General features: G+C 42.6%; 1 protein-coding gene across 1 annotated transcript; it reads left to right on the forward strand.

The window, feature by feature from the left end:
* The first annotated feature begins 11,259 nt into the window (after nucleotides 1-11,259).
* Nucleotides 11,260-11,631, forward strand: LOC141022618 (uncharacterized). The gene has a single exon (XM_073498885.1). It carries the CDS (start codon nucleotides 11,260-11,262, stop codon nucleotides 11,629-11,631), a length of 372 nt encoding a protein of 123 aa, XP_073354986.1.
* The last annotated feature ends 214 nt before the right edge of the window (nucleotides 11,632-11,845 follow it).

The raw sequence follows: 11,845 nt of genomic DNA on the forward strand, positions 1-11,845 counted from the left end.
TCAAGCCCCGGTTGTCGGGCAAGCACTGCCGGCCGAGGAGGAAGAAGAAGATATCCTTAAACCTTACTATGCTCATCTTACCCCTACTGAGATTGAGGCCTTTCGGACCATTGAAACAGCTCGTGTGCAAAATAAATATCTCACTTGTGAAAATATTTTTCATCAAGAGCACATCATCTTCCTCCGGAGCGTCATCCGTAGATTGGAGAATCTCTTGATCTTGAAGGATAGGATCTCCACTACTACACCACCACCACCACCACCTTCTTCATCACCAAAAGAAAATTGAGTATCGGGTATGGGCACTCCCCTTAGCTTGCGCCAAGCTTGGGGGAGGTGCCCCGGTATCGTATCACCTCCACTATCTTTTGCCTTTACTTATCTTAGTTCGATACATAGTTATCTTTTGCTTTAGATGAATAAAATTTTAGTTCGTTCCTTTCTTTTTGAGAGTTTGCTTAGTGATCTATCCTTGTAATCGTGTGCGAGATATATAATAAAGTTTAGTTTGAGTTTTTGCTTTCTTTACTTTCATGTTGCAATAAAAAGAAAGGAAATAAATGAAAAAGATCATATGCTAATCTTATGGTAGGTGATGACACCACATAAGGAAAAGTATAAGTAGAAAATTTTATTAGAGATTGACAAACATAGCATTGGTCAATGATGCAATTCATGAAAGAATTAATAAGGGAAGAGAAGATTCACATATAAATATATTATCCTAGAAATCTTTTGTGATTGTGAGCCCCCATCAAAATATTATATGCCAAAATTGTTGACGTTGGACAAGGAAGACAACTTAATGATTTATGTTTGTTCATATTCACATAGAAGTTATATTGTCATAGATCCTTTAACATGTTGTGATTGCCCCTATCTTTGCTAGCCAAAAATTCCGCACTAAGTAGAGATGCTACTTGTGCATCCAAAAACCCTTAAACCCAAATCTTATTTTCAAGAGCCCACCATACCTACCTAGGGATTGAGCAAGATCCCCCACTAAGTTTTCATCGGTGCAATAAGGCAATAAAAATGCTTCTAAAAGTGTGAGATCATTTAGTGTAAGAGAAAATTGAGCGTTGTATGAACTTGTGATGGTGAATAATAAAAGCGACAGACTGCATAATAAAGGTTGCCATCACAAGGGGCAATACAACGTGACGTTCTTTTGCACTAAGGGGTTGAGCATACAAACAAATAAGCGCATGGCAACCTCTGCTTCCCTCTGCGAAGGGCCTATCTTTTACTTTTATGCAAGAGTCAAAGTTTTTCTCTCAATTCCTTTTTATTTTTCTCCTTTGGCAAGCATCATGTGGCGAGGAAAGTTCTAGGCACATATGTCCAGTTGAATATGGGTAGCATGAGTTATTATTGTTGACATCACCCTTGAGGTGAATACGTTGGGAGGCGAAACTATAAGCCCCTGTCTTTCTATGTGTCTGGTTGAAACGTTTTGCTCATGTGTATGTGGTGAGTGTTAGCAATCATAGAAGACTATATGATGGTTGAGTATGTGGACCTACCTAAAGGCCCCGATACGTGACCCTTCCTAAAAAGATGATGAATTGTAGTTGCAAAGTTGATTGAGAACATAGTTTGTTGGTTTCTAATATAGTTTATGCTTTATACTTCGATGGTGTGATGAATTGTTACTTATTCATGAGAAGTCTATGATAAAAGTTCTATTATAAGAGTCCTATGTTTAAATTTGTTGCTGTTATAATAATCTACATGATGCTTCTATGTCCGTATTTTGTTTTTATCGACACCTCTCTCTCTAAGCATGTGGACATGTTTTTCGATTTTGGTTTTCGCTTGAGGACAAGCAAGGTCTAAGCTTGGAGGAGTTGATACGTCCATTTTGCATCATGTTTCCCTACTGTTATTTATGATGTTTTTATGCATAATAATGCTTTTTGGAGTAATTCTAATGCCTTTTCTCTCATAATATGCAAGGTACACACAAAGAGGGAGAATTCCGGCAGCTGGAAATATGGACCTGGAAAAGCTACGTCAGGCTACCTATTCTGCACAACTCCAAACAAGCTGAAACTTTACGGAGAATTTTTATAGATTATATGAATAATATTGGAGCCAATAAGTACCAGAGGGGGCCCACCAGGTGGGCACAACCCACCTTGGCATGCCAGGGAGCCCGGACGCGCCCTGGTAGGTTGTGCTCACCCAGGCCCACCTCCGGTGCCCATCTTCTGGTATATAAGTCATTTTGACCTAGAAAATACAAGGAGGGGACTTTCGGGACGGAGCTTCGCCGTCTCGAGGCGGAACTTGGGCAGGAGCACTTTTGCCCTCCGGCGGAGCGATTCCGCCGGGGGAACTTCCCTCCCGGAGGGGGAAATCATTGTCATTATCATCACCAACAACTCTCCCATCTTGGGGAGGGAAATCTCCATCAACATCTTCAACAGCACCATCTCCTCTCAAACCCTAGTTCATCTCTTGTGTTCAATCTTTGTATCGGAACAATAGATTGGTGCTTGTGGGTGACTAGTAGTGTTGATTACATCTTGTAGATTATATGTTCAGATCGAATATGCTATTTAATACCCCTCTGATCTTGAGCATGATTATCATTTGTGAGTAGTTACTTTTGTTCTTGACGTCACGGGAGAAATCATGTTGCAAGTAATCATGTGAACTTGATGTGTGTTCGATATTTTGATAGCATGTATGTTGTGATTCCCTTAGTGGTGTCATGTGAACGTCGACTACATGACACTTCACCATATTTGGGCCTAAGGAAATGCGTTGTGGAGTAGTTATTAGATGATGGGTTGCGAGAGTTACATAAGCTTAAACCCTAGTTTATGCGCTATTCCGTAAGGGACCGATTGGATCCAAAAGCTTAATGCTATGGTTAGAATTTATTCTTAATACTTTTCTCATAGTTGCGTATGCTTGCGGGAGGGTTAATCATAAGTAGGAGGTTTGTTCAAGTAAGAACAACACCTAAGCACTGGTCCACCCACATATCAAATTATCAAAGTAGCGAACACGAATCGAACCAACATGATGAAAGTGACTAGATGAAATTCCCGTGTACCCTCAAGAACGCTTTGCTTATTATAAGAGACCGTTTTGGCCTGTCCTTTGCCTCAAAAGGATTGGGCTATCTTGCTGCACTTTTGTTACTATTATCGTTACTTGCTCGTTACAAATTATCTTGTTATCAAACTACTCTATTACTCACAATTTCAGCACTTGCAGACATTACCTTGCTGAAAACCACTTGTCATTTCGTTCTGCTCCTCGTTGGGTTCGACATTCTTACTTATTGAAAAGAGCTACAATTGATCCCATATACTTGTGGGTCATCAGAATGTTAGAAAATAATGATACCCGCCGCGTGCCTCAACACTCATTGGACCGCATACATCGGTATGTGTTATTTCCAATAAGTTATCTGCTCGCTCCATTGTTCTAGAGAACGAAGTTTTAGTCAGCTTGCCCATGAGGCATGGTTTGCAAGTATCAAATGATTCATAATCAAGTGATTCCAAAAGTCCATCCGCATGGAGTTTCTTCATGCGCTTTACACCAATATGACCTAAATGACAGTGCTACAAGCATGTTGCACTATCATTATCAACTTTGCATCTTTTGGCATCAATATTATGAATATGTGTATCACTACGATTGAGATTCGACAAGAATAGACCATTCATCAAGGGTGCATGACCATAAAACATATTACTCATATAAATAGGACAACCATTATTCTCTGATTTAAATGAATAACCATCTCGCAATAAACAAGATCTAGATATAATGTTCATGCTCAATGCTGGCACCAAATAACAATTATTGAGGTCTAAAACTAATTGCGATGGTAGATGTAGAGGTAGCGTGCCAACGCCGATCACGGCGACCTTGGAACCATTCCCGACATGCATCACCACCTTGTCCTTGGCCAATCTTCGTTTATTCCGCAGCTCCTGTTTCGAGTTACAAATATGAGCAACCAAACCAGTATCAAATATCCAGGTGCTACTACGAGCATTAATAAGGTACACATCAATAACATTTATATCAAATATAACTTTGTTCACTTTGCCATCCTTCTTATCCGCCAAGTATTTGGGGCAGTTCCGCTTCCTGTGACCACTCCCTTTGTAGTAGAAGCACTCAGTTTTAGGCTTGGGTTCAGCTTTGGGTTTCTTCACGGGAGCGGCAACTTGCTTGCCATTCTTCTTGTAGTTCCCTTTCTTTCCCTTGCCCTTTTTCTTGAAACTAGTGGTCTTGTTAACCATCAACACTTGATGCTCCTTCTTGATTTCTACCTCCGCGGCCTTAAGCATTGCGAAGAGCTCAGGAATCGTTTTCGTCATCCCTTGCATATTATAGTTCATCACGAAGCCTTTGTAGCTTGGTGGTAGTGACTGAACAACTCTGTCAATAACACTCTCAACTGGAAGATCAATTCCCAGCTGAGTCAAGAGGTTATGATACCTAGACATTTTGAGTATGTTCACTGACAGAACTATTCTCCTCCATCTTGTAGCTATAGAACTTGTTAGAGACTTCATATGTCTCAACCCGGGCATTAGCTTGAAATATCAACTTCAGCTCTTGGAACATCTCATATGCTCCATGATGTACAAAATGTCTTTGAAGTCCCGGTTCTAAGCCATAAAGCATGACACACTGAACTATTGAGTAGTTATCAGATTGAGTCTGCCAGACGTTCATAACATCTGCAGTAGCTCCTGCAGTAGGTCTGTCACCTAGCGGTGCATCAAGGACATAATTCTTCTGTGCAGCAATGAGGATAATCCTCAAGTTATGGACCCAGTCCGTGTAGTTGCTACCATCATCTTTCAACTTAGCTTTCTCTAGGAACGCATTAAAATTCAGGGAAACGGTAGCACGGGCCATTGATCTACACCATAGATATGCAAAAACTATTAAGACTAAGTTCATGATAAATTAAGTTCAATTAATCAAATTACTAATGAACTCCCACTTAAATAAACACCCCTCAAGTTATCTAAGTGATACATCATCCAAATCAACTAACCCATGTCTGATCATCATGTGAGATGGGGTAGTCATCAATGGTGAACATCTCTATGTTGACCATATCTACTATATGACTCATGTTCGACCTTTCGGTCTCCAGTGTTCCGAGACCATGTCAGTACATGCTAGGCTCGTCAAGTTTAACCCAAGTATTCTGCATGTGCAAAATTGTCTTACACCCGTTGTATGTGAACGTAGAGTCTATCACACCCGATCATCACGAGGTGCTTCGAAACGACGAACTTTGACAACGGTGCATACTCGGGGAGAACACCTTTATCTTGAAATTTAGTGAAGGGATCATCTTATAATGCTACCGCCGTTCTAAGCAAAATAAGATGCACAAAAGAATAAACATCACATGCAATCAAAATATGTGACATGATATGGCCATCATCATCTTGTGCTTTTGATCTCCATCTCCAAAGCTTTGTCATGATCTCCATCATCACCGGCTCGGCACCTTGATCTCCATCGTTGCGTCGGGGTCGTCTCGCCAACTATTGATTCTATAACTATTGCTAACTCATAGCGATAAAGTAAAGCAATTGCATGGTGTTTGCATTTAATACAATAATTAAGAGACAACCTTAAGGCTCCTGCCGGTTGTCAATATTACAAAACATGATCATCTCATACAACAACGTATATCACATCACGTCTTGATCATATCACATCACAACATGCCCTGCAAAAACAAGTTAGACGTCCTCTACTTTGTTGTTGCAAGTTTTACGTGGCTGCTACGGGCTTCTAGCAAGAACCGTTCTTAATTACAGAAAACCACAGCGGTGGTTTATCAAGTTTGCTATTTTAACCTTCTTCAAGGACCGGACGTAGTCAAATTTGATTCAACTAAAGTAGGAGAAACAGACACCCGCCATCCACCTTTATGGAAATCAAGTTGCATGTTAGTCGGCATGTGCGTGGACACGTAAGGTTGGTTCGGGCCGCTTCATCCCACAATACTGCCGAATCAAAATAAGACGGTGGTGGTAAGCAGTATGACTATCACTACCCACAACTCTTTGTGTTCTACTCGTGCATATCATCTATTCATAGACCTGGCTCGGATGCCACCATTGGGGAATGTTGCATGGAAAACAAAAAAAATTATACGCACACGCAAGATCTATCCATGGAGATGCATAGCAACGAGAGGGGAGAGTGTGTCTACGTACCCTCATAGACCATAAGCGGAAGCATTTATTAACGCGGTTGATGTAACAAACTTCTTCGATCCAACCGATCAAGTACCGAACATACGACACCTCCGCGTTCAGCACACGTTCAGCTCGGTGAAGTCCTCGCCTTCTTGATCCAGCAAGACGGATGAAGTAGTAGATGAGTTCCGGCAGCACGACGACGTGGTGACGATGGTGATGATGCTTGTTGGGAAACGTTGCATGGAAAACAAAAAAAATTCTATGCACACGCAAGATCTATCAAGGAGCATAGCAACAAGAGGGGAGAGTGTGTCTACGTACCCCCATAGACTATAAGAGGAAGCGTTTCACAATGCGGTTGATGTAGTCGAACTTTATTCGCGATCCAACCGATCGAGTACCGAACGTACGACACCTCCGCGTTCAGCACACATTCATCTCGGTGACGTCCGCGCCTTCTTGATCCAGCAAGACGGCGAGGTAGTGGATGAGTTCCGACAGCACAACGGCATGGTGATGGTGATGATGAAGCTATCTCCGCAGGGCTTCACCTAAGCACTACGAAAACATGACCAGAGGTGTAAACTGTGGAGGGGGGCGCCGCACACGGCTAAGACAATGTTGTGTTGTCTTAGGCGCCCCCCTTCCCACATATATATAGGTGGGGGAAGAGGGAGCAGCCAGGAGGGCGCCCCAAGTATGCTGAATCCTACTTGGGGTCCTCCCCAAGTGGCGCTCCCCTTTCCTTATTTGCTGGAGAAGAAAGGAAAGGGGGGAAGAGAGAAGGAAGGGGAGGCTGAATCCTCCCCCCTTTCCTTTCCCCATTTGGGTGGCTACCATGGGGTGCGTGCCAGCCCCTTGTGGGCTGGTGTGCTCCCCTCTTATGATCCAATAGGCCCAATACCCTCCTGGGTGTGCCCGGTACCCCCTCCGGTACTCCGATAATCATCCGGTACACTCCGAAACACTCCCGGAGTCCGAATCGTCCTATATATCAATCTTTACCTCTCGAACATTTCGAGACTCGTCGTCATGTCCGTGATCTCATCCGGGACTCCGAACAACATTCGGTCACCAAATCACATAACTCATATAACACTATATCGTCAACGAACGTTAAGCGTGTGGACCCTACGGGTTCGAGAACTATGTAGACATGACCAAGACACTTCTCCGGTCAATAACCAATAGCAGAACCTGGATGCCCACATTGGCTCCTACATATTCTACGAAGATCTTTATCGGTCGAACCATTATGACAACATACGTAATTCCCTTTGTCCATCGGTATGTTACTTGCCCGAGATTCGATCGTCGGTATCTTCATACCGAGTTCAATATCGTTACCGGTAAGTCTCTTTACTCGTTCCGTAATACATCATCCTGTAACTAACTCATTAGTCACTTTTCTTGCAAGGCTTCCTATGATGTGTATTAGCGAGAGGGCCCAGAGATATACCTCCGATACTCAGAGTGACAAATCCTAATCTCGATCTATGCCAACTCAACAAACACCTTCGGAGATACCTGTAGAGCATATTTATAATCACCCAGTTACGTTGTGACATTTGATAGCACACAAGGTATTCCTCTGGTATCCGGGAGTTGCATAATCTCATAGTCGAAGGAATATGTATTTGACATGAAGAAAGCAATAGCAACAAACTGAACAATCATTATGCTAAGCTAACGGATGGGTCTTATCCATCCCATCATTCTCCTAATGATGTGATCCCATTATTAAATGACAACACATGTCCATGGTTTAGGAAACCTTAACCATCTTTGATCAACGAGCTAGTCTAGTAGAGGCTTACTAGGGACACAACATTTTTTATGTATTCACACATGTATTTAGGTTTCTGACCAATACAATTCTAGCAAGAATAATAAACCTTTATCATTGATAACCCACAAGTATAGGGGATCATTTGTAGCCTTCTTCGATAAATAAGAGTGTCGAACTCAATGAGGAGCTAAAGGCAGAACAAATATTCCCTCAATTCTATCGACCATTGATACAACTCTACGCACACTTGACGTTTGCTTTACCTAAAACAAGTATGAAACTATTTTGCAAGAATAAAACTATGAGTACTTTGCGAGAATAAAACTACGAATAAATTGCAAGGTAATAAAAGTGGATAGCTTTTGTCAACAAGAAAGCCATTTTTCCCTAGGCAATCGATAACAAGTATCGATAATTATTCTTGTAATTCTATATGAGGGAGAGGCATGGGCTAACATACTTTCTCTACTTGGATCATATGCACTTATGATTGGAACTCTAGCAAGCATCCGCAACTGCTAAAGATCATTAAGGTCGTGAAACCCAACCATAGCATTAAGTATCAAGTCCTCTTTATCCCATACGCCATAGCCCACCTACTCGGGTTTAAGCTTCTGTCACTCTCACAACCCACCATAAGCGAACCATGAACATATTGCAACACCCTACAGCGGGGGCCCCTCACGTTTGCGCGAGACGGAGGGCACCATAGGACAGCACCATAAATAAAATATACAATCATACCAACCAAGATCACGATTAACCATAGGACAAAACAGATCTACTCAAACATCATCGGATAACCATAGATCATTGGGAAATAATATATGGAGTTGAGCACCATGTTTTAGTAGAGATTACAGCGGGGAGAACAGGTGTTACACCGCTGCATAGAGGGGGAGAGAATTGGTGTTGACGGTAGCAAGATTGCTGATGTAGATCGCCGTCACGATCCTTGCCCCGGTGGCACTCCGGCGCCACCGGGAGAGAGGGGAGGGAGCCCCCTCCTTCTCCTTCTTCCTTGCCCCCCTAGATGGGAGGAGAGTTCCCCCTCTTGTCCATGGCCTCCATGGCGGCGGAGGGGCAGGAGCCCCTTCGAGATTGGATCTCCCTCTCTGTTCTCTTCTGTTTCGCGTTCCCCTGATCTGGCCGAAACCGTTTCTTATATTCCGGGAGATCTGTAACTCCAATTGCGCTGAGATTTTAACACGATTTTTTTCGGATATAAGATTCCTTGCGCCCGAAGTAGAGCTCCAACCGACGTTCAAGGAGGGCACAACCCACCACCACGCGCCAGGGGCCTCTGGCGCGCCCTGGTGTCTTGTGGGTTGTGTGGGCCTCCGTTTGCGATGATTGTAACTCCCAAAAATCACATATATTCCAAAATAATTCTCCATAAAATTTTATTGCATTTGGACTTTGTTTGATATGGATTTTCTGTGATACAAAAAACATGCAAAAAACAGGAACTGGCACTGGGCACTGGATCAATAGGTTAGTCCAATAAATCATATAAAAAGTTGCCAAAAGTATGTAAAACTTGTATAATATTGGCATGAAACAATCAAAAATTATAGATACGATGGAGACGTATCAGCATCCCCAAGCTTAATTCCTGCTCGTCCTCGAGCAGGTAAATGATAAAAAAGATAATTTTTGATGTGGAATGCTACCTAGCATAAACTTGATCATGTATCTAATCATGGCATGAATATTAAGACATAAGTGATTCAAAGCAATAGTCTATAATTTGACATAAAGACATCAATACTCAGGCATCCCAAGAAACAATCATGTCTTTCAAAATATCAACGCTAAAGAAAGCTATCCCTACAAAATCATATAGTCTTGTCATGCTCTGTCTTCTTAACACAAAGGATTTATCATGCACAACACCGATGACAAGCCGAGCAATTGGTTCATACTTTTTAACGCGCTTCAACTTTTTCAACCGTCACACAATACATGAGCGCAAGCCATGGATATAGCACTATGGGTGGAATAGAGTATGATGATAGGGGTAAATATAGAGAAGACAAAAAGCAAGAAAGTCTCACATCGACGCGACTAACCAACGGGCTATGGAGATGCCCATCAATCGATATCAATGCGAGGAGTAGGGATTGCCATGCAATGAATGCACTAAGAGCTATAAGTGTATGAAAGCTCAATATGAAAACTAAGTGGGTGTGCATCTAATTCTATAATGAAAAATTCCCACTAGTTTATGAAAGTGACAACATAGGAGACTCTCCATATGAAAAACATGGTGCTACTTTGAAGCAAAGTGCGGTAAAGGATACTAACAATGCCCCTTCTCTCTTTGTTTATTTATTATTATTTTTTCTCTTTTTTCTTTTTTTTTCTTTTTTATATTTTTTCTCTCATTGTCCGGAGTCTCATCCCTACTTGTGGGGGAATCATAGTCTCCATCATCCTTTCCTCACTGGGGCACTGCTCTAAAAATGAATAATGATGATCATCACACTTCTATTTACTTATAACTCAAAAAGAAATAAAAATTACAACTCGATACCTATGAAAAAATATGACTCTATATGAATGCCTCTGGCAGTCTACCAGGATGTGCAATGATCTAGCATAACATGTATGATGAACGGTGGCTGAGCCACAACTACTATGCCAGCTATATGATCATGCAAAGCAATATGACAATGAATGCTCAAGTCATCAAACGGAAGCGGTGGAAGTTGCATGGCAATATATCTCGGAATGGCCATGGAAAAGCCATAATAGGTAGGTATGGTGGCTGTTTTGAGGAAGATATAATAGGGCTTATGTGTGATAGAGCGTATGATATCATGGGGTTTGGATGTACCTGCAAAGTTTGCACCACGCCTCGATGTGAGAAAGGGCAATGCACGGTACCGTAGAGGCTAGCAAACTGTGAAAAGGTAAGAGTGCGTATAATCCATGGACTCACATTAATCATAAAGAACTCATATACTTATTGCAAAAGTTTATTAGCCCTCGAAGAAACGTACTACTATGCATCCCCCTGGGGGATAGATTGGTAGGAAAAGACCATCGCTCGTCCCCGACCGCCACTCATAAGGAAGACAATCAATAATAAATCATGCTCCAACACCATAGCATAACGAGAGACTATACGTGCATGCTTGCGAAGGCCAAGAGTGGTGGCTCACCGGAGTCTACGGTCCACAGCTAGACCATGAGAAGATCACCTTCATGCAAGAGATCATCGACATACGAGAGCTACACGCAGGACCCTGGGTGGTCATGGGAGATTTCAACTTGCTAGTAAACCCCGAGGACAAGAGCAATGGGTTGATCAACATGCGGATGATGGCCTGGTTCCGCAAGCGGCTTAACATGCTCGAGCTCAAGGAGCTCTATCTCAACGGTAGATGGTATACGTGGTCAAATGAGAGGGCACGAGCAACCATGGAGAAGATTGACCATGTCTTTTGCACCAATTCTTGGGAGGATTTGTACCCAAATAACCTCCTCATGGCGCTGAGCACTGTGGTGTCCGATCACAACCCCATGTTGCTGAATCTTGACGCGGAATTGAACATGGGTCAGAGGTTCAAGTTTGAATCCTTTTGGACGAAGGCGGACGGGTTCTTCGACACAATAAGGGACGCATAGGCATCGGTCCCGCACGGTGGAAACCCATATGTCGTTCTTGATCAAAAGCTTAGGGCCACGGCCAAGGCTTTGAAGAAGTGGAGTGACTGGTGGGTCGGGAACGTCAAGTTGCAAATCACAATAGCACTTGAAGTCATTCTCCAGCTTGATACTGCCATGGACACAAGGGAGCTTTCTTCTCAGGAGCGGGAACTGCGCAAGATTTTGAAGAGGA

This window comes from Aegilops tauschii, chromosome 5 (assembly GCF_002575655.3).
Source record: "Aegilops tauschii subsp. strangulata cultivar AL8/78 chromosome 5, Aet v6.0, whole genome shotgun sequence".
In the NCBI taxonomy this organism is placed as follows: Eukaryota; Viridiplantae; Streptophyta; class Magnoliopsida; order Poales; family Poaceae; genus Aegilops; species Aegilops tauschii.